This window comes from Ambystoma mexicanum, chromosome 9 (genome assembly GCF_040938575.1).
Source record: "Ambystoma mexicanum isolate Mex_15411 chromosome 9, UKY_AmexF1_1, whole genome shotgun sequence".
Classification (NCBI taxonomy): domain Eukaryota; kingdom Metazoa; phylum Chordata; class Amphibia; order Caudata; family Ambystomatidae; genus Ambystoma; species Ambystoma mexicanum.
Genome location: NC_090931.1, coordinates 1,466,761,927 through 1,466,786,158, shown reverse-complemented (window position 1 = coordinate 1,466,786,158; position 24,232 = coordinate 1,466,761,927). Strand labels below are relative to the sequence as shown.

The 24,232-nt window shown below is 48.5% G+C and overlaps 1 protein-coding gene across 1 annotated transcript in view; it reads right to left on the bottom strand.

Annotated features, from left to right (window-relative positions):
• LOC138489231 (beta-galactosidase-like) overlaps positions 1 to 24,232 on the bottom strand; it is a 797,092-nt gene that overhangs the window by 748,198 nt on the left and 24,662 nt on the right. Inside the window, exon 3 of the mRNA XM_069616908.1 lies at positions 738 to 907. Coding sequence (XP_069473009.1) covers positions 738 to 907 — 170 coding nt within the window. The remainder of the gene's footprint in view (positions 1 to 737; positions 908 to 24,232) is intronic.

The following is a 24,232-nucleotide window of genomic DNA, read 5'->3' as shown; positions in this document are numbered from 1 at the left end:
TTTTCTATATATACATACACCTTAGAATCGTGTGTTTTGCTCATGAGACACTGGCCAAAAGCATTTGATGACATTTAGCCAGGAAAGCAGAATATAGCCCATAAAACCGCCAGGGTGGTGTGTGCATTCAGTGCTCCAGATAAGATTCGGAGGTGTAAGTATTTTACTCCCTATTTTTTAAAGTTGGGAGTAAAATGATTTTTCAGGGAGCAAAAATGTAAGTCCAATTCCCAATGACAGTATTTTATAAGCGAGTAAACATTTTTACCTGAAAAACAGAAATATGTTTTAATATTTATTTCTTTGCATATAGTTATTCATGCACATTAATAGATACATATTTACTTCTTTCAATCAGGCAGTTAAAATAGTAGATTCTCCTTGTGGTGCTACGTGCACTACTGGTCCAAACATATCCATGGAGCTGTGAGGGTGAAAGCAGGGACGCACATTTCTACATGTCTCTTTCCTATTTTTTGTTGGAGTATTTTTACTCCCTATTTTTATTTTTTTAAGAGTTTTTGCCAATTTTTATGGAGTAAAAGTGTCCAATACACACCACCACAATTGCCCACATAAGATTATTTTTACTTCTTTGTGTGTATGCAGTGTTGGGCTTTTTGCCCTTTCTCCTGCCCTTGTTGTCACTCACCACTCTTGGCATCAACTCCTTCCACCCCCTCTACTCCATCCCGTTCTCCCACGACACACACGCACACAAACACAGATGCCCTTACATTTGGATGGCGTTCAGCCCTGCCATGTACATTTTCAGGAGCCGGTCCTTCCAGTACTCTGGTGGGATACGGAAGTAGTGAATGCTGCCAGACACGTAGCGGAACACTTGGCCATCCTTCCTGAAGCAGTTATTCTCATAGTCGATGTGGAACGTGGGGCTGGTGGAGGCCTGAGGAGAAGGAACACAAGGCCAGATGTAGATCATAAACTTGTCTGTCGAAAGGTAAGGTCAGTAAGCATGTGGCTGCTCGGCCCAGATAAAGAATCAACACCCAAACAACATTCTAAGAACGGAAACAGCAGACTAAATGATCACTAAACTATCACTACTCACAATAAACTTGACAACCACATCACTCGGACTTTGCAGCAAAGGCCCTTGAATCATTTCCTACCCAAAGTTACAAAATACATGCATATGACAGACTATTTTGTGAGAAGGAGCTATCCAACTGGCTCATAGAAGCACATTAAATATTCAATGGTAGGTCATTAATATGCCTTCTTAGGCTGTGACCTCCATATCTCACACATGTTGTGTCGTCCCACACTTCCTTCTGGCAGCTACCAGCGCCATGATAAATAGTTAGTCCCAAGAACTGCCAGTACACTGTCAGTGGAAGTGAGTGAACGGCGCGCTCGCCTGTTTCCAGCAGGTTCGCAGAGGCAGTCACTCGCATAATGGAATTGAGATGACACAGTGCGTCTGTCTTTTATCTGACGAAGCCGACACACGCAATAAATACATGCAAGTGAGAAGGGAATGTGTACTGGCCCTGAGGAAGGCATGTGTGCAGGCCCCACCCACTCTCAGTTCTGATGGACGCTGCTCTAGGAGCGTAGCAAGAGTGTCACCAGCCCACTCAGTGAACCAGGACGGAAGTGGCTGGGCACTTATAGATTCTGCTGTAGATCTATAGGTTAGCCTTTGTAACACTAAGATATATGCAAGTATACTTGATAATGCACTTAGAAGATTCATGAAGATAGCCCATTGTCGAACTTAGAAGCTATATAGCAAAACTATAAGGGTAGCTAGTCTATTGCGTTTAGAGAATCCTGATGTAGCATCACGTCACGGACATACACGACACTCGCCATAGTGTCGTGCATGATCAACTTTGATTCCACGATCTTATTGTGGCTTGTCTGTTCATGCCTAGAAGATGTACTAAAATAGCCGGTCTAGTGCGCTTAGAAGACTAAGGATAGCTGGTCCATAGTGCCTAGGAGAGCCTATGAGGATCCCTTCTCTTTTCACAGACGGGATGAACACACAGCGAGATAAAAAGGTAAGATCCATCACTTCGGTTGACATCTGCCATAGGCACGGCCATCCATCCACACGGTTAGGTAAGATTTTAACTTAAGGGCTAAATCTACCTCACTTGTGAGAACCCCAGTGCTTTTTGCTTTAGTGGTGGATTATTTTTCCTTAGACCTCAGTGAGTGGGAACCTCTTTCCACACTCACAGATCCTTTTACTGTTTTTATGGGGGTCATTTTTAAGACTCTCCATAGTGTCTTTTTTTATCCTCTTTGACAACTTTTGGTATATACCTTTTTATTGTTACAGGGTTGCCTTTATGCTCCCCTTTTACTTTCTCTGGCTAACCTTGTGAAAACTACAGTTCCTAAGGCTAGAACGGATATTTTATTCTCTCTAAACTTTATTTTGATGAGACCAGCACACCCCACCTTATGTGGAGTGCTGGGGATATACAATGCATCCCCTTTCTCAATAGCACTGTAACAATTCTGTTACAGGGACAAGCTTACCTTAATGGCTAGTGGCAGTGAACCTTTTTACGAATTCGGGGCACCTTTGCCGCTGGCTGTTTTCACAGCTGCAGTAAAGGCACCCATGGGTGCCCATTTCGCCATTTTCTTCTTGGTCTTTCCCCTACCCTCCGGGGCAGGAAATTCCTTTGTGCAATTTCTATCTTCGGCTAGAGACCTGTGCAATTTCTATCTTTGGCTAGAGACCTCGGTCAAGTCCGCCCAGATTCTAGAGTATCTGTGAAGGCAGGAAGCGAGGGAAGAGTCCAAGACTCTGCGGCCCTTTGTCTTCCAGCCTGCCTGCGAGAATCCTTTTTAAACTGGGAGGCTGGCTGTCCTGAAAGGACTGGAAACGCCCCAAGTTTGAATGTTGCACGTCTTTTTGATTGGCTGGGTTCCTGCATAAAAGTCCGATCCTGGAAGCTGAAGAGGTAGTGGACCACTTGAACCAAATCCGAAAGGGAAGATGAAGAAAATGCGGGTGAGATGATTTCCAGCGACCAGAGAGCCTACTGTGTATCCAGAGCCTGCTGTTTCCCCTGGGGACTCAAAAACCAAGACCCCCGGCCCAAAGCCTTGTGAGATCAACTGGACTCAAGAAAAATTGCATGTTGAGCCATCTCACATCGTGCTGCAAACTTGTGGTGCTGCAATACCCCAATACCCTGGGACCTCGAGCCATTGTGCATGCACAGTCTTCCAAATTGAGCTTACACTTTGGTGGCCTCCTCCTGGCTCTCCAGAGACGTGATTCCAGCCCTTGAAGTCCCCTAATCAGTGTGTGTTAGGAAAGATTTCTTAATTGTAGGTAATTTTCCTTCCATGTGGCAATCCCTAAACGTTTTGCTGTTGTTTTTCACAATGATCTAGACTTTGCCAGAGAAGTGCAGCCTTCTGCCGCACTCCTCTGGGCTTTCGCTCCATTCTTACAGGGAAACTGACATGCCTTTAATATAGTCAGTACCGGGAAACGTTGTTTTCCGTAGTTCTTTTATCATGTTGCAGCTTTTGCGCAACATGGCACAAGAGGGCACTGTAACCTAAGTTACTGCTCTCTTGGGTCTCTAGTCACTCTACAGGCCCTAGACACTCTCTTTATTGTTAACGAACGGTGCAAGTGAATCACGGACAGGACTGGTGGCAGCGATCATTTCTTTGTGTTTTGAGCTCCTTTTGGCTGTTTAAACGCGTTTCTCGCGCTTAACCCAAAATGGTGGCCTGGGTTCCAAAATGGGCAGACCACGAGGCTCTTTGTCCTGCCTGATGACCGTCTTGCCTCCTTCACCTTCCCCAGGTCGAGCCGACCCGGGGCCTTCCTTATTTGGGCATGTACTTTCCCGCGAAAAACAGATGCTTTCGCAGGCTTCTACAGGCCTTGTGTGTGCCTCCAGGATGTGGCTGGGATGTCTGGTCCCAATACACATCCTGGGTGCCAGAGAATCTAGTGTGTCTTGAATGCCTGGGACCACCGTGGTCCGTGATAGGGCCCCGTATGGTGTGAGTGTTTTGTGAGCAGATCTCCCATTGGGTCCTCTCCGTTTTGGCGCGAAGGGAACTCTGGATAAGAGGAGGCTGGAAACACCACTACCAGGTCGATCTCCTGAGTTCTCACGAACGACGGATGCAGGGGCCAAGTATCCTGCAACTACGAGGCTGAACCGAGGAATCGCTGATGACCCGCTAAAGGACTGCTCCTCTGCACTGCTGTCGCTCTGTGAAACCATTCTGCCTCTGATCGAACGAGAAGGCCTGTAATGGTACTTCGACCCTTTGGAATAGAGGGAACAACTATTCTCTGCATCTTCATCATCTCCTGCACGTAAGCCTTCGGAAGCGTCTCTGGGCCATTCAGTGGACTGACCAGCCTACACAGGAGTCTTGCTCTATTACCGCCGTCAGGTTGTGTTGTATTCCGAGTCCTTAGCACTCTCACACGATTCGTACACTTGGCATTCCGAGGTCTGAAGTGAGAAGTGTACCTTGGGCTGAAATACACACGGCCGCTCCGGTGCCCTGCTGTGGTAACAATCTGTGCGGGTTCACTGCGTTTGGGACATCCTCAACTCTAACTTCTGCTGCTGCGGAATCTACACGACGCCGAGACGTCCCCTGCTTGCATCTGAACCTGCCAGCACTGAAACTGACGCGGAGAAGCCTGGGTCTGCCTGCATCGGGGACCGGTGAGTAGCAACACTAGGAACTGGTCGCCCTCCTGCAGTAGCCCGTAGCTTTTCCTCGCTGTGTTAAACAGCACACCTTTTTCGCACTCTGCTTCTGCCTGCAAGTGGAGGCCGCGCTTGAGTAGTGGAGATCTGTTCGCCCTCCTTTGTTCACCACTCTGAACTGCCCGACTTCCTTGAAGAGAATCCCCTTGGCCCATTGGCACCAGCGTGTGCAGATACTTTTGAGCACAAGGCTGCACTCTTCGTATGGCTCGGACTTCCTTCTAGTTAGGTGGCCTCCGAAGGCGAACTGGGTCTAAACGATTACTTGCACTGCCTGTTTTCCTCCCCATCAAGGTGGTCTGCATATTTCGGGCTTCTAACTCTTTAGACCCTTCAGTAATTGTATATATATTGTATTTGATTGTGATGTGTTGGTTTACTTGAGTTTTATCGTGATTCTTTACTATGGTCAATATTACAAAGGCCTTTTAATAAATGTGTCTATATTTTTAATATATCACCTGCTTGGAGTAATTTGTAAGCGTCCTTGCTTTGTGTGCTCATTGCGGGCTTTCAGTCACCCTCACCCCTCTTGAGACCTAGTCTTGACCGCCGTGATCGCTACCTTGATTGGTCTGGCTTGTCCAGAGGTTACCCTGTTCCAAGAAACTAGGCTGGCCTTCTGAACCTCTGCCCCTCCAGGACAGAGTTCAGAAATCCATCTTAACAAATTGGTGTACAGCGGTGGGATACGACTGAAGGTATCCAGTGTTGCGCACGAGCAAAGGCATTTCAAGTTATTCCTACCAGGACACGAAGTGAATTGTCGTAGTATAACTTTTAAAAGACCATAGTCCTATCTAACAGTATGGAAACAAATACCTTGTTAACTTTAAATGCTTCTAAATCCGAAACATTGAAAAAGATGTGTGCAGAGAGAGGTGTCTCCTCTCAAGGCACCAAATTGGATATGATCCAAAGAATCGTGGCGTGGCAAGAAGCTCAGCTTGACGCTATAACTTCCGAGTACAGTGCAGAAGGAGGTGGGGCTGCTCTCACTAGTAGAACTGACGGTTCTGCCGCTGCACTGGTCCACCGCGACCACGAGGTCAGGGAGGATGAGATGTCTAATGTTTCCTCTGCCAGTGTCGATGGGGAGGCCATGCTTGAATTCAAGAAGCAAGAGCTGCTGTTTAGGCAGAAGGAGCTTGATTTCAACATGGCCAAACTAAAAATCGAACAGGCAGAAAAACAGAAAGACAGGGATCACCAGTTGGAACTGGCCAAGCTTCAGGTTGCAAATGGATCCAAGGGTCCTGGACATGGGTCTGGGGCCTCCTCTCATCCAAGGTTTCCAAAAGATCTGCTCAGTGTGTATGAGGAAAGGAATGACATTATGGACTGGCTGAATATGTTTGAGCATGCATGTGAAGTTCAACAAGTTGCCAATGCTGATAACATTGCCTGGTTACTTAGCAGACTGCCCCATTCTGGCTGCAGTGCCATTATGGAAATGTCAAAGGCTGAGCGAGCAGATTTTGAAATGTTGAAGCAAACTCTCATTTTAAAGTTTGGAAAGACTCCTGCCCAATATTTAAAACGATTCCGAGAGTATAAGAAAAAAAGAAGGTGGTACTTGGGTATCTTATGTAACGGAATCCTTAAAAAACTTGGACTGGCTGGGTCGAAGGTTATAAGGTTTCTACCTTTGAAGGCATGATAAGTCTTGTCATGCAGGAACATATTTTTGCATCTTCTTCCCCGGAGCTTAAGCAGCATTTGGCGGATTCTAAGGAGATAGATCTAAAGAAACTTGCCATTGCAGCAGATTTATGGGTGTCACATCGAGTGTCCCATAAGGACAAAACTCATCCTGCTAAGCAGGAGGAAGGGAAAAAGTCCAAAGATAAGGAGGGTGGAGAATCTGATAAATCTTCTCAAAAGGGCCACAAAAAGAAAAATAAGGGTAATACACAAGAGAACTCACAGGGTAGTGGAGGTCAGCCTCCGAAACAGAACTCTGGTTACAATAAGCCTCCCTATGTAAACAGACCCAATGGATCTTGTTTTGCTTGTGGAGCAACTGACCACATGAAGGGGGATCCCTGGTGTAAGGTTAAACCTTTGGGGGTCCACTCCGCTAATCTGGCCTTCTCCTCCTACGAGGAAGAAGAGATTACAGGAGCATCCTTCTCCTCAGACTCCTTCCCAAGTGGGATAGAAGCTCAGGTAGTTTTAGTTTCCCTGGGTTCCTGGAAGCCTAAAGTTGCAGAGGCTTATGCTAGGAGTCCAGATAATACCAAGCACTACTTCAAAGGCAGTGTGCTGATCAATGGAGTAGATACTCCAGCTCTTAGGGATAGTGGGTGCAGTCGAACTGTAGTGGATTCTACCTTGGTAGACTCAGAAGAAGTTTCCAGAGCTACTCTGATGCCCACTAAGTTGGCTGACGGCCCACCTCGCATGTTTCCAGTAATACCTGTAAATCTTACTTTAAATGGTACAGCAGTCAGGATTCCAGTGAGCATTCAGAGAAACGTTCCAGGAAAGGTCTTGTTGGGCAACGATCTCAGAGCTTTAGGGCTCGTAGGAGACACTGCTGACAGACCCTGCACACTGTCTCAAACACGGGCAGCATTGGCCAAGACCAATACCCTGCCCCAGCCAAAGGGGAAACCCAAGGCTAAAGGAGTACGAAAACCAAAACGAGGGAAAGAGAATATTCCCCCGAACTCGCCTACCACTGCAGTGGAGGAAGTTGGTCAATCGCCCGGGCCTGACGAGGAGGTGGCGATGCCTGAAGTATTTGACCCCAATGACCATCCTGAACTAAAAGACTTGTTAGTAGAAGGTGGTCCTGACAGGGAAGAATTCAGTAAAGGCCAACGTGAGTGCCCATCTCTGGAAGGCCTAAGGAGACAGGCCTTCTCCCAGCTTGAGGGTGAACCTCCTGGGAAGCATCAGATTTATTGGGAAGGTGGACTCCTGTATAGTGAGCCCACAAAGTCTACAGGAGACCATCGGAGGTTGGTGGTTCCCCTTGCTGTAAGACCTTTCCTCCTGCAGCTGGCGCATGAAGTGCCCCTTGCTGGTCACCTTGGTATTAAGAGGACCAAGCAAAGGTTATCCATGCACTTCTACTGGCCCAAGATGGGGGTGCAAGTAGAAAGTCACTGCATGAATTGTGCCTCCTGCCAGTTTTCTGGTAAGAGTGGTTCAACAATTCAAGCTCCATTGGTAACACTTCCAGTTGTGGGAATACCATTCGAAAGGGTAGGGATCGACATCGTTGGTCCCCTTGACCCACACACATCCTCAGGCAATAGGTTTATCTTGGTGCTAGTCGACTATGCTACTAGATATCCTGAGGCCATCCCATTGAAAACTGTAACTGCCAAGTCATTTGCAAAAGCTTTACTTGGCATCTTTACTAGGGTTGGCTTCCCTAAAGAAGTTGTGTCTGACAGAGGCAGCAACTTTATGTCAAAGTATATGCAGGCTATGTGGAAAGAATGTGGGGTTACCTACAAGTTCTCTTCTGCATATTACCCCCAGACCAATGGTCTGGTGGAACGTTTCAACAGAACGTTAAAGAGCATGATTGGGGCTCTGTAAGAACATCAGAGAAGAAAATGGGATCTTCTTTTACCATGCTTACTGTTTGCCTACCAGGAGGTACCACAGGAGGGTGTTGGCTTCAGCCCCTTCAAACTTCTGTTTGGTCACCCTGTGCAGTGACCCTTAGCCATAGTCAAGGAGGGATGGCCACTCCACCTGTTACTACCAACGTAGTCGACTATGTGCTAGGGCTCAGAAAACGGATGGTACTTCTGATGGGTCTAGCTAGTGACAAGTTGAAGGCAGGACAAGCGCTGGTGAAACATTGGTACGACCAGAAAGCTTCCCTCATCAACTTTACACCTGGTCCTGATCATGAATCCCATAAGGCCTAGAGCTTTACAGGACAAATGGTCAGGCCCTTACACAGTGGTGGAGCCCCTGAGTGAGGTTAACTATCTAGTGGACCTTGGAAGTCCTGGACAGGCTCCAAAAGTGTTCCACGTAAATATGCTGAAGGCTTTCGTCCCAAGAGTCGAAATCGCAGCACTGCTACTGGCTTCAGATGTTGAGGAAGAGGAGTCTGAACCTCTCCCCGACCTGTTCCAAAGCGGTCCTTCAGATAGCTCCTTTGAGGGTGTCCGAGTGGCCCCTCACCTGACTTCTGATCAGCAGGCTGAGGTGAAAAGTTTGCTTAAGCACATTTCCCCCCCCCTGTTTACGCAGTCCCCTGGTTTGACACCTTGGTGCAAACATAACATAGACACAGGAGACAGCGTTCCTACCAAAAGTAGAGGATACAGGATGTCAGACAAAGTACGGTCTTACATTAAGACAGAGGTCAACAAAATGTTAGATCTTGGGGTGATTGAACCCTCTAGTAGTCCTTGGTCCAGCCCTGTGGTTTTTGTTCCAAAAGCAGGCACTTCTGAATTGAGGTTCTGCGTGGATTACAGGGCTCTGCATGCTGTCACCAAGACATATGCACACCCCTTGCCTCGAACAGATGAGCTGGTGGATACCTTGGGTGCCTCCAAGTACCTCAGCACGTTTGACCTCACTGCGGGCTATTGGCAAATAGCCTTAGCAGAACATGCCAAGGAGAAGACAGCGTTTTCCACTCCAGGCGGTCTTTACCGATTCAGGGTAATGCCGTTCAGGTTGAAGAATACACCTGCCATTTTCCAGAGGCTTGTGAATCATGTGTTGAATAGGTTGGATGAATTCGGTCTCGCATATCTGGATGATATAGCAGTTTTCAGTGCCACCTGGGAAGACCATGTGAAACATCTCGGGATTGTGCTACAGGCTCTTCAGAAAGCACACGACCATAAAGGCTAGTAAATGCCAGATTGGACAAGGCTCAGTGGTTTACCTTGGACTTGAAGTAGGTGGAGGGAGGATACAGCCTCTTCCCAGTAAAGTACAAGCAGTACAAGACTGGCCTACCCCCACTACACAGAACCAAGTGAGAGCCTTCTTAGGACTCACGGGGTATAACCACAACTTCATGGCAGACTATGGCACCATAGCTGCCCCTCTGACTGCCCTAGGCACTCCGAAGAAACCCAAGAAGGTAACTTGGACCGACGAGTGTGAGAAGGCCTTCAACGGCTTAAAAAAGACTCCTTGTGCCAGGCCCCTGTCCTCAGGGTCCCTGATTATCAAAGACCTTTTATTGTGCAGACAGACACCCCTGACACTGGGATAGTAGCTGTACTATCACAAGTAGATGAGAAGGGTAAGGAACACCCTATTGGTTTCATTAGTCGCCAGCTTAAGGACAGAGAGCTCAGATGGTCCGCAGTAGAGAAAGAATGTTTCTCTTTTGCGTGGGCCCTACGGAAGCTGAGGCCCTATCTCTATGGGACCCACTTCACTATGCAAACCGACCATAAGCCCTTAAAGTGGCTGATGAACATGAAGGGAGAGAATCCAAAGTTACTTAGGTGGTCCATAAGTCTACAAGGCTTTGACTTCACTATTGAGCATAGACCAGGTGTCCAACATAGCAATGCTGATGGGTTGTCCAGAATGTTTAACCGACCTGAGCAAGAGACTCATCCAGGGGTGGATTAGTTCCCCCTGTCCACAGTCTGGGAGGGGCGAGGTTAGGAAAGATTTCTTAATTATAGGTAATTTTCCTTCCATGTGGTAACCCCTAAACTTTTTGCTGTTGTTTTTCACCATGATCTAGACTTTGCCAGAGAAGTGCAGACTTCTGCCGCACTCCTCTGGGCTTTCGCTCCATTTTTACGGGGAAACTGACATGCCCTTAAGACAGTCAGTACCGGGAAACGTTGTATTCCGTAGTTCTTTTATCATGTTGTAGCTTTCGCGCAACATGACACAAGAGAGCACTGTAACCTAAGTTACTGCTCTCTTGGGTCTCTAGTCACTCTACAGGCCCTAGACACTCTCTTTGGATTGTTAATGAACGGTTCAAGTGAATCACGGACGGGACTGGTGGCAGCGATAGTTTCTTTGTGTTTTGAGCTCCTTTTGGCTGTTTAAGCGTGTTTCTCGCGCTTAGCCCAAAATGGTGACCTGGCTTCCAAAATGGCCAGACCACGAGGCTCTTTGTCCTGCCCGCTGACCGTCTTGCCCCCTTCACCTTCCCCAGGTCGAGCCGACCCGGGGCCTTCCTTATTTGGGCATGTACTTTCCCGCAAAACACAGATGCTTTTGCAGGCTTCTACAGGCCTTGTGTGTGCCTCCAGGATGTGGGCTGGGATGTCTGGTCCCAATACACATCCTGGGTGCCAGAGAGTCTAGTGTGTCTTGAATGCCTGGGACCACCGTGGTCCGTGATAGGTCCCCGTATAGTGTGAGTGTTTTGTGAGCAGATGTCCCATTGGGTCCTCTCCGTTTTGGCACGAAGGGAACTCTGGATAAGAGGAGGCTGGAAACACCACTACCTGGTGGATCTCCTGAGTTCTCACGAACGACGGATACAGAGGCCAAGTATCCTGCAACTACGAGGCTGAACCGAGGAATTGCTGGTGACCCGCTGAAGGACTGCTCCTCTGCACTGCTGTCGCTCTGTGAAACCATTCTGCCTCTGATCGAACGAGAAGGCCTGCACTGGTACTTCGACCCTTTGGAATAGTGGGAACAACTATTCTCGGCATCTTCATCATCTCCTGCACGTAAGCCTTCGGAAGCGTCTCTGGGCCATCCAGTGGACTGACCAGCCTACACAGGAGTCTTGCTCTGTTACCGCCGTCAGGTTGTGTTGTATTCCGAGTCCTTACCACTCTCACACGATTCGTACACTTGGCATTCCCAGGTCTGAAGTGAGAAGTGTACCTTGGGCTGAAATACACACGGCCGCTCCGTTGCCCTGCTGTGGTAACAATCTGTGCGGGTTCACTGCGTTTGGGACATCCTCAACTCTAACTTCTGCTGCTGCGGAATCTACACGACGCCGAGACGTCCCCTGCTCGCATCTGAACCTGCCAGCACTGAAACTGACGCGGAGAAGCCTGGGTCTGCCTGCATCGGGGACCGGTGAGTAGCAACGCTAGGAAACGGTCGCCCTCCTGCAGTAGCCCGTAGCTTTTCCTCGCTGTGTTAAACAGCACACCTTTTTCGCACTCGCGCTCTGCTTCTGCCCGCAAGTGGAGACCGCGCTTGAGTAGCGGAGATCTGTTCGCCCTCCTTTGTTCACCACTCTGAACTGCCTGACTTCATTGAAGAGACTCCCCTTGGCCCATCGGCACCAGCGTGTGCAGGTACTTTTGAGCACAAGGCTCCACTCTTCGTAGGGCTCGGACTTCCTTCTAGTTAGGTGGCCTCCGAAGGCGAACTGGGTCAACGATTACTTGCACTGCCTGTTTTCCTCCCCATCTAGGTGGTCTGCATATTTCGTGCTTCTAACTCTTTAGTCCCTTCAGTAATTGTATATATATTGTATTTGATTGTGATGTGTTGGTTTACTTGAGTTTTATCGTGATTCTTTACTATGGTCAATATTACAAAGGCCTTGTAATAAATGTGTGTATATTTTTAATATATCACCTGCTTGGAGTAATTTGTAAGCGTCCTTGCTATGTGTGCTCATTGCGGGCTTTCAGTCACCCTCACCCCTCTTGAGACCTAGTCTTGACCGCCGCGATCGCTACCTTGATTTGTCTGGCTTGTGCAGAGGTTACCCTATTCCAAGAAACTAGGCTGGCCTTCTGAACCTCTGCCCCTCCATCTTAACAGAGTGCCAGATTAGCGACACAAACCCAATCAGCAATATTCAGTCTTCTTCTGGCTCCTGTAGAAGGGTGCCAAAACCACAGAGCCGCATCCAGCCACGAAGAACCTCTTGCCTATAGCCTTCCCCGTGAGCCCTGCTGCAAAGTCCCTTCCAGTGTCCTGTTGTCAGTCTTCATGATAAAGGAATTAATCAACCAGGTTTTTGGCTGCAGATCCTGAAGTCTTCCTGCTGCAACTCTTCTTCCGTGCTAAGGTACTGTGTTGGCTGGGGTATTTACCTACCTTAAGCCTTTGTGATTCCTGTGTAGCTCTGGGGTGTTTTCTGAGATTAGGAGGCCTCTCATCCAGTTCCTGCAGGCCCACTGCTTCTAGGGTGTCTTCTCAGAAGTCCCTAGACCCTAACTAACTTCAAAGTGAAATACTTACTTGTTTGAAGAAACTTCCACAGGAATTCATACTTTTTCTGCAACTGAACCCCATCTCACCCTGCCTACAGCTGGCTCCTAGACCACTAGGGTCGCTCTTCTGCCTTTGAGTGAACTCATGCAATAGACTAGTAAGGACTGGATAAGTAAAGGATTATGTCTTGAAAAGTATAACAAGTGTTTAAAAGTACTTACTTGTGAAAGAGTTAGTTGGTAACTGTAACTCAGAACGAGCAGTTACAAAAGTTCTTACCTTGAATGTGTGTTGTGCCATTCTGAAAAGTATATGTAAGGTTGTTTTACTCACCTGTGAATTGGTTGTGCCACTTCCCAAAAGTAATGCTGTTGGCTTCACTAACTATTTCTTTCAGAGAATAGGTGTATATATTTCCCAACTAAGTCTTGCTTCCCCTGACTTGCTGTTTGCCTGTATAGAATAAGTCTGCCTTAGGTTTATACCTACCTTTAAGCTGCTGACAGCTCCTTTAAAAGGTATACAGGTGATTCCAAAATGATGGCCGGCAGAGGAGGACGTGCGTAGGAGTCTCTCCCCGTCGGGCCGCAATCATCAGCACATCAATTAAGCCTTTTGGGGTGTTTCATCACCCGAACAACAAAGGAAACTCAGCGCTCTACAGACACAGAAGCAAAAGAACATAGCAGGCAGAATTCCTGCAAGGGATCAAACCAGTTGTTACAGAAACGCAGCCGGAGCAAGGGCGGACCCTACGACGCACCGGCAAGTCGGGTCACCAACCAGCAGCAGAGGCGGGCCAGACATGCCGCTGTGAGGGCAGGCACCCCAGGGTCTCCCCCTACGAGGTGTTGGTGGTCAGAACGAGCTAAGAAACACAAGCAGAGATCAGTCGGAGCACTCAACTCTCAGTGCGCACCAGCACGAGCGGGAAAAGAGGAAGCAGCGGCAGGGAAAGAGAAGCAATGAGGGCCGAGAGAGGGTATGGGACACCCCCCAAACTCCCCCAACACAAGCAACGTGCAAATGGAGTATGCGCTGAAGATCTAGCAGTCCACAGCGGGGAAAACGAGAGGAACCGGCCATGGCGAGCCCCCCCCTCCATCCCTCCGGGACGCAGCCAAAGCAGAGAAGGAAAAACATCCACGGCAATCCCGGAGAGGGGATAAAGGAACCTCCAGGCAGTGCCCGCCGACAGGCATAGCGAGGTGAAGTCCCTCAGGCAACGCAGGACACATCATAGCACCCCGCAACCACTGAAAACAGACCACGGCCCGGAAGCCAAAGAAACGAAGGATAAACGGTGTGCGGGAGAATAACAAGGAAGGTAGCAGCAGCGGTCGCGTGTAACCATAGGAATGCATTGAGTACGCCACGCACCAGCGAAAGCCCCAGCCTTCCACCCCAGAAACACAGACAAGCAACTGAACACCACGCCTCGAATATGCGTGGAAATGTATGAAACATGAACAGTCCAGTTTAGTGGGGGCAACCCACACAAGCCAGTACACTCAGTGAGGAGCGCAGGCCCACACACCAGCTGCAAACTCAGGGCGAATAAAAGGGGACACAGCAAAGGTCCACCGACAGAGCTTCATTTACCAACACCAGCCATAAGGGAGCCGACAAGAAAAGGAAAAAGCAGACATCTGGACAGTAATCAACAACAGCCCGAGCAACAACAGCCCAACAATTTACAAATCGCAGGGACAGGGGAGGTCAACGAAAGAGGAGACTCCGGCAGTGGGCTGTAAATCACGACCAGTAAATCAGGAACGAGCCCTCCGAGGCCACGAAACAATATCACATCCTATAAGAGACAAAGGACAGACTCTCGCATCAGGGCAAATTAACCACTGGGAGGTCCAAAAATGGGAAAGGGTCCAATCCTGAAGAGGCGTAACCAGCGGGACACATAGAATTAGCGTCAGGACACGATGAAAAAGAATCCAGAAGGGAAACCACCCTCCCCAACCAAAAAGGGACAGATATCTCTTCCAACCTCACGGAACACATATAGCCATCACGACAACTAGAGGAAAAGACACCGTCACAGCGAAGTCTCATCACACACAGAGGAAACAGAAAAGGGAGACCCACCGGACGCCCAAGTGTACACGACTAAACATATAAATAAAGACCTGAGCACAGAAAAAGGTGCACTGTGATAGAACCATCACTCTAGCATTGATGTCACAATCTAGAGCAAAAACCATGACCCCAGCTCAGTCCCCCCCAAAGAAAGCAGAACAAAAGCCTGAAACAACTTTGGAGTGCGGACACCACCACGTGAACGGGGGAACTCTCATGAGACGAACACAATAAAGAACGGCAAGACATGGGGGATAATACAATGACCAAAGAGGACATGGAAAACTGCTTCAAGGAACTACAGAGTCAATTTTTACTCTCCATCCAGGAACAATTCCAGACACTAAAAGAAGACATGAAGCAGTCCCTCCAGGAGGTAAAGAATGACATTGCAAAATTGCAAGAGGACTGACACACTCGAAAAAGCAGTTCAACAAGTAGAGGAGGACACACAAAAATCAGACGAGGTGCTTGAATCTCTAATAACCTCAAACTTCAATGTGAGAACTTAGAAAATATATCGAGAAGATCAAATATTAGAATCAAAAACGTACCAGAATAAATCGAGGACAAAGATTTATAGGGAACAGTTATCCAGCTCTTTGCGGAAGTGCTAGCGGAGGACACGGAGCCGCAGATACAGTTAGATAAACTGCACCGAGTAGGAACAAAGAGAGTAACCGAACCAGGGGCAAGACCAAGGGACGTGCAGGCAGCTGTTTCCTCCTGCATTCAAAAAGAGCAAATACTACGAAAAGTAAGATATGCAGGCCCGATGTGGATAAATGGTCAAGAGGTACAGCTATACCAAGATCTAGCACAGTTTACATTACTGAAGAGAAGGAAAATGGGCCAACCAGGTCAAATACAAATAGACCGTCCCGTTTGGACTTCTCTTCACCTGGGAACGCAACCAGCACCAGATAACATCATGCAAAGAAGGAGAACAGATCCTGGGACTACAACAGGAAGACGGGGATGGGAGCAAGCTGGAAGGATGGGAAACTGTAATGAAGAAAAGCAGAGGAAGGAGGAAAAGAGGAGGCCCATCGAATCCCAGACGCAGTAGAAGGGAGAACTTAAAACGACTAGAGCAATAGCATAGGTCTAAGGGGCGATGTCGCAGCCGGAAATCCACAACACAAGCCCAAGGGTGAAGGAAGAAGGGCTTGGATGGAATCCAAAGTGGGGTTTAGGATCCCACACAACTTGAACCTTAGGTGGATAAGGGGCCAGGCGCGGTGGACATTTCGTTCGGACGCTCATAGGAACCTAGCCCCCACCCCCTCAGTGGGGAAGGGAAGTTGGGGAAGGGAGGGGGGAGGGGACACAGCAAAGGGAGTGGGGAAGGGAACAAAGGCTGCAAGGTTGGTGGGGAAGGCACTGAGCAAGAAAACATAATAGTAAGGGGAGGCACCAGAAGAGTGATGGACAGGAAATAGAGGATCATGGATATCGGGACTTTGAGACAGATAAAGATCCTGACACAATATCAGGGGGATGAACACCCCGATCAAAAGAAAAAAACTTGAGCGACGGGCCTGGAGAATAAAGGCAGATGTTATTATGTATAAGGAAACCCACATAAAGAAGGGGGACAAAACACAGGTCAAGATAAGGGGGGCCTCACAAACCTATCAGGCCAATGCGGAAGGGAAGAAAGTGGGAGTGCTCATAGCTATACAAGATAGGCTCAAGGCACATGTCCAGAAATCGATGGCGGATAAAGTGGGGCGCTACCTCTTTCTAAACGTAAAAATAGAAGGCAGACATCTCACTCTAGCATCGATATATGCCCCAACACAGGGCAAGACTGATTCCCGAGAGAGACCCTAATGGTACTAGAAGAATTTGCCACAGGGGAGATTATCATGGGGGGCGATCTCAATATAGCGTGGGACCCCAGATTAGACAGCAGTTCTAAGACACGGGCGGGTACAAGCGCGCCCTCTAAGGCACTAAAGAAAGCCTTCGAGACTATAGCTCTCCATGATATTTGGCGCGCCAAGAAAGGGCACCCTCTTCGCTCATATTTCTAATTCCCATTTTAGAATAGATTACATCTGGGCTTCCACAGGCTTAGTGGGAAAGCGGCAGACATACAAATTGGTCTGATCACCCTCTCGGATCATGCTCCGATAACAGCAACCTTCAACATCAAACAACCCGGGGGAGGGGCGGGTGTGGCCCTGGAGATTCCCACGGATATTCCTGATATTCTCCATTCTCCAAGACAGCCTATTGGTGGAATCAATAAAGGGAAAGATTGAACTCTATTTCGCAGAGAATGATACAGGCACAACCCCACAGGGAGTGATATGGGACGCTTTCAAGGCAGTATTGAGTGGAGAACTAAAAGACTTAAAGGCACAAAGAGATAGCTAGAACAAGAGGAGAAACTGTCGGGAGTGTAAAAAGAACTAGTGAATAACCCCAGCAGGGAGGTGAAACTGGCCCTGAAACACATACAAGGCCAGTTAGGGATTTTACAGGACAAAAAAGCCGAGCTAGCACGCTTAAGAACGAAACAAAGGTACCACATCAGCGCCAACAAGGCAGACAACCCCCTGGCAAAACACCTTCGCGAAAAGAGTTGCACGACAGCCATTTTGAAACTAAGGGACACGCAAGGTCACCTGAAAACTACCAATGAAGAAATGGGGGAAATAATGAGAACCTACTATCAGGCCCTCTATAAGTCAGAATGTCCGGAGACAGATAAGCAGAAGGCCTATCTAGACAATAACACCCTACCCCAGATATCAGAAACAGACAAAAAGATACTGGATAGAGACAATCAAATAGAGGAAGTCCTACAAGCAATCAAGAAACTCCAGAGAAATAAGGCACTGGGCCCAGATGCTACTCAGAGGCTTTCTACAAAAATATTAAGAAATACTGGCCCCAAGACTGACCAACCTGTTTAACAACTTCAAAACACAAGGAAACATAACAAATTCAATGAACGAAGCGGAACTGGTCATATTCCCCAAACCAGGAAATGATCCAACCCTCCCGAACTCATACCGCCCAATAGCTTTCATTAATTTGGACGCTAAGCTCTAAACGAAGATTCTGGCGGAAAGACTCACCCGGCTGCTACCAACAATCGTGGGCCCAGACCAATCTGGATTCATCCCCAGGAGACAAACGGCAGACAACACACGTAGGGGTGAGTCATCCGATTGAAAAAGTTGAACACACCCATACCTCAGCGATTCTTCTTGAGCTAGATGAGGAGAAAGCATTCCATAGAGTAGAATGGACGCAGTTATTCCACACAATGGAATGCATGGGCTTCAGGCAGACCTTCATGCAGATGATCAAAGCTAACTATAAAACACCCTCAATGAGGATTTCACGGAATGGCACCCTATTGAACCAAGTACCACTGACTAGAGGCACAAAACTGGGTTGCCCACTCTCACCTCTGCTATACGCAACATTCCTGGAGCCGTTGATGATTAGAATTCGAGAGACACAGCAAATAAAAAGCATAAAAATGGGAGGAGAGGAACACAAAACGATGGCTTTCGCGGACAACATGCTCTTAGCTCTGTCGAGCCCGGAACATTCCCTCCTGGCGCTTCTGAGGGAACTAGACCACTTTAGGTCCATCTCCGGTCTAAAGGTCAACAGGCACAAATCAGAAAACCTGAATCTGACGGCAGACCCAGTAATGGTAGACAGTCTTGCTCGAACAACCCAATTGAACAAAGCCATGGACAGCATAACATATGTAGGGATAAGGCTAATACCCTCAATAGGGCAGCTATACAACGCCAACTACCCAAAGCTCCTAGCGAAGCTGAAGGCAGACCTAGTGAAATGGAACCCCCTCAACATTTCATTGTGGGGCAGACTGATGGCCATAAGAATTTCGGTCATTCCGAAACTGCTCTTTTACTTCCAGACGCTCCCGAAAAAAATACCAAGAACATTCTTCAGGGCGCTCAACAAAATGGTGTTCACCTTCATATGGCAACACAAAACACCAAGAATAGCGATGGCGACTCTGACAGCTCAGAACAACGAAGGGGGACTCACGCTCCCTCACTTCCGAAGATATTATGAAGCAGCGCAACTGCACGTCATAAAAGAATGGGTGGAGCAGTCCCCCCAAAAAATCTGGGCGCAACAGGACAGCACAGTTTCCAGCGCCCCCAAATCTGTTATGGCTGCATAAACGCTACAGACATCTGATTGCTAAAGTAAGTGAAGTGATGAGATTGGAATTCACAGCCTGGAACACAGCAATCAAAAGAGGGGCCCTCACGGCATACCCATCACCCTTCACCCCAATATTTGGGAACCCGGACTGCCAACCTGGAATGGAACAGCTAGATAGAAGCAGGGTGCACCAAAATCTGCAACATGTACAAAGGCCAAGCCATTATGACACTTCAAAACTGTACACAAGAGGTGGGGATAAAACCCACGGAGGAATACCAATAAACACAGCTAAGACACTGGCTATTGATCCCCCCTAATAAGGAAGCAGCCACAAGACAGCTAATCCTGTTTGAAATATACATGACAACAGACACAGGTTCCCACAAGCTGATCTCTATACAAACTTTTAAACAAACAAGAAGAGGAAATCCAATGGAAATACATGAAGAGGTAGGAGAAAACACTGGGGGAGCCAATAACACAGAATCAGTGGCAAGACTTATGGAATAAAATTCCCAAGTTGACACGCTCCATACAGCTGAGAGAAATGTGGCAGAAAGTTGTTCTCCAATGGCATTATACCCCGTAGAGACTTCCTGCAACGTTCCCTGCTAGAAGCGACAGATGTTGGCAAGGGTGTTCTGCAAAAGGAGACTGGAATCATATTTGGTGGAACTGCCCATCATAACACACTTTTGGCAAGAGATAAGAAGACAAGTAGGGAAAATGGTACTTGGAGCAGACGGTTTGGAAGACAAGGTTTGGTTGGCGGGACTGTGGAACCCGAACCAGAGGACATATACATAAACCCAGCAGAGGGGAGTTATGACACTGATCATAGCGGCATGGTTCGACGCTGATCATAGCGGCATGGTTGACAATCGGGCAACATTGGAAACAAAAGAACCCACCTATGATATTTGACTGGCTCCAAAAAGTGTGAAGATTCGTCTCTATGGAATGGATGACATACAGACTACAGGGAACCCCGGAAATCTTCCGCTCAGACTGGGGTAATATCTCCTACCTGCAAAGTGACTATATGCTTCAATGGTGCCCGCACAATATCAGAATCATGGACATTTTGTGAACCAGCACACACCACAACACCAAGAGCCGAAGACCGCCACCTGAGGGGGGAGGAGGGAGGGCAAGAGGGAGTTAGTTGGGGGGGGATGTTGTTGCTGATATAAAGACATGTAAAACCAATAGAAATATATTTGAATAGCTGTGCGCCATCCTAAAAGAAGTTATTGCTTACCTCAATCTGTGTTCCACAGATCTGAAAAGCAACTATAATTGTATATTACAACATAAGGGTTTACCTGCATATAATAGATGTGTGCCATTCTTTTTTTTTTTTATATTGCATTTTATTGAATTTAACCGACAACACAATCAACGAAAACCAAAAGAAAAATAAGATCAAAACATACGCATTCAAGGAACGAATCAGTAAGTGAAGGCACGATAATAGTCAAATGATCTCCATTTGTCGCCCATTCCATCTACAATTCAGTCTAGTGTCTTAGGGCATCATGAAGTTACTGGGATTCTCTCTCCACCCATTTGTCCCAAATCTTAGAAGCTTTGGTCGGGCAGCCTCTTGCTTTATAAACTCTGTGCTCTAACATTGCAAGTGTGTCCATATCGTCTGCCCATTGTTCCAGTGTTGGGGACTCTGGGGCTCCCCATTTTTGTGCAATGTTCCGCTTCATCAGTCCTGCGGCCGTGGATAGGAGCAGTCCTTCCCATTTATCAGTAGTGTTCTCATCGGGAGAGCCCAACAACAACCCTTTGGGTCCATTGTTATATTGCGGCCTAGCACCCTGGATAGTTCATTGCAGCAATTCCCCCAGAAAGTCTGCATCCGCGGACATTCCCAGAGGATGTGTATGAATGTACCAACCTCTCCCCCACATCGGAGGCAGTTCGGGTTTGGGGCTCGTTTCCAGCCATGCATCATAGTTCTTGGGTAGTATATTCTGTGGAGGATTTTTAGTTGGACCAAGCAGAGTCTGGGGGAGATGGCAATCTCCATGGGATGCATTAGGATCTGGATCCAGTCCTCCGGGTCTATGGCTCCCACATCGTCCTCCCATTTGGATTTAAGACGAGGAAGTTCCGGAGTAGCAAAGGAGGACATGGCATTGTATAATATAGAATTGACTCTAGTAGGGATATGTGTTGGGAGCATATTGCGTTATATGGGTGTGTACTCGGGAATAGCGGGGTCCAACTGGATGTGTGTTCGTAGGGCGTGAGTCAGTTGAGTATGGTGATAGCGTTCGGTTGCTGGAAGGTGGAATTTCTGCTGCAATGCTACAAAGGAGGCGATTTCCCCATCTATCAAGACATCCCCGATCGGTGTGATTCCAGCCTCCTCCCATTTGGGCCATGGTCTGAGTTTCCCCAATTCGGCCAGGTTACTATTGTGCCACAGGGGTTGTGCCGTGGTGATCTTGTCTTTCCATCCCACATAGGCGTGGGCCCGTCTCCAGACCCTTGAGACATGTGTTGCCATTGTTTGGGGTAGGGGTCTGTGGAGGGGCTGGTAGAGCAGGTGTAATGGGTCAGTGTCATGGATGGCTGCAATTTCTGCCTTTATGTGCGGGAGTTCCCTATCCCCATGTAGTAGGTCATTAACCACCGCCAGCTGGGAGGCGCAGTAGTAAGCTCGGAGACAGGGCACGCTGATACCCCCCCTCCCAAACCGATCTCTGGAGTGTAGCCAGTGCAATACGAGGCTGTCCCCCTCCCCATAGGAGTTCTCTAAGGAGGGAGTCAAGGCGGTCAAATTTGGCGTCCTGAATCTCCAGTGGTGCGTTTTGTAGTACATAGAGGAATCTGGGCAGGGTAATCATCTTAAAGAGGGCGGCTCTACCCATTAGTGTCAGGGGGAGAAGCCTCCAGTGGCGGACATCGTCTTTAAAATGGTCCATGATCGGAGGTTATGGGCTGCGTAGCACGTCAGGTCCTCCGATATCCAAATCCCAAGATACCGGAAGCCTCTTGGTTCCACCTTGTATGGGCATTCCTGGGGGGTGGCCAGTGTACCGCCCTTTACCGGGAAAAGGATAGATTTGTCCCAGTTGATTCTCAGCCCACCGAATTCACTGTATCGGATGAGCATTTGCGTTAGTATGGGGCAGGTTCGAATCGGGTCACCCAGGTATACCAAGAGATCGTCCGCATACAGAGACGCCCTGTCTTCGTGCCCCTCCGGCCACCTGAATCCCAACCAGTCCTTGCTCTGGCGGAGCCACAGGGTGAGTGTCTCTATGGCGAGGGCAAAGAGAAGGGGGGACAAGGGGCATCCCTGCCGTGTGCCCTTGCCCAGGGGAAAAAGTTCAGAGGGCCACCTATTTACCTTCACCTCTGCTTGTGGGTCTGTGTAGAGAAGTTGTCCCCAAATCCCATTCTTCGCATAGTTTCCCAGAGGCTGTCCCAGCGAACCGAGTCGAACGCCTTCTCAAAATCTATGGCAAGTAGTGCAAGCAGTTTGTCTATGATAGGGGCCCTTTCCAGCAATAGGTGGAGGCGCCGCAAATTCATACGTGTCGATTTATGTGGCCCACATTGGTCCGGGTGGACCAGGGAGGTAATTACCGCTTGCAACCGGTTGGCCAGGATCTTGGCGAGGATTTTGGTTTTGCTATTGAGTAATGAGATAGGCCTATAGGAGGCACATTGCTCGGGTGGTTTACCTGGTTTGGGAATAACGACTATCCTGGCTTTGCGCAGGTCCGGCGGGAGAGCGCCCTGGTCGCGGGCCCCGAGAAACATTTTGTGAAGGTATGGTGCCAGTTTCTCCCCACCCAGTTTCTTCCAGGTCTCGACCGGGAACCTGTTGGGGCCCAGTGTTTTCCCCAACTGCAATTGAGCTACAGCCTCAGCAATCTCTGCTTCGGTGAGAGCCAAGTCCATTTGTGTCCTCTGTTGTTCCGATAGGAATGGTAGGGTGATGTTGTCTAGTAGGGAGGGATCCAGAGGGGACACTAGGGCGGCGTACAGAGTAGCATAGAAGTTAGCGAAAGCCTGTGCTATATCCCTGTCTGAGTGGCATTTCCCATTCTGCGGGGTTATAATCTCTCTAACGTGGCGTTGACCCTCATTTCTTCTCTCGAGCCAGGCCAGCATTTTCCCAGCTTTGTCCCCGTGTTCATAGACCCTTGCCCTGGAGTCTTGGTGGGCTTGCCTGGCGTTGTCTAGTTCGATATGTTGAAGGCGTTCTCTAGCACCCTTAAGGGATCTGAGAGACTCCAGGTTTGGGTCACGAACATATTTGGCTTCCCAGTCGCCCTCATCAGTTTCTGCCTCCAGCAACTTCCGAAGTCGCTCCCTCTTCTTACCTGCTACCCAGGAAATCGCCTCCCCCCTCAGCACCGTTTTGTATGCTTCCCATATCGTGACTGGGTCATCGACCGTAGGGTATTAACTTCAAAATATCCATTAGTTACTTCCGTGAGGTGGTCAACAAGATCAGGGGAGCCCAGATAGTAGCTATTCAGCCTCCATGATCGGGGTGGGGTTTCACTTTGTATGCGCAGTACCGCCATGAGGGGTGAGTGGTCCGAGATGCCTCGGGAGAGTAGGTCTGCAGCGGCCGCCCTATGTATATCGGTGCCTGGGAGGAAGATGTAGTCCAGTCTGGACATGGACCCGTGTGCTCCCGAGTGAAATGAGTAGGCCTCATCTACAGGGTGGAGATGCCGCCACACATCTCGAAGGCCCAGGGCCAACGCAAATTTTGCTAGTTTGGTGGGAGTGTTCGGGTTGCGGTCCCTGATGTGAGTGCGATCTTTTATATTGCACATGACGTCATTAAAATCGCCCCCCAAAATCCACGTATCAGGTTGGTGTTTTGCCATAAGGCTGACCAACTCATCCAGGAGTTCCTCTCCCAGTCGTGGCGGGGAGTACACTGACGCAATGGCCAGTGTTTCTTGTCCCAGTGTTCCTATAACCACCACATAATGACCCCGGGGGTCTTGTTCAACTGTTAGCGATGTGATTGGGACACGTTTATGTATCAGGATAAGAGTCCCTCTGGATCCCATAGTGTATCCTGCATGTAGGGCCAATCGGTAGTTGGTTCTACGAAAGAAAGTGCAGCTGGTCCC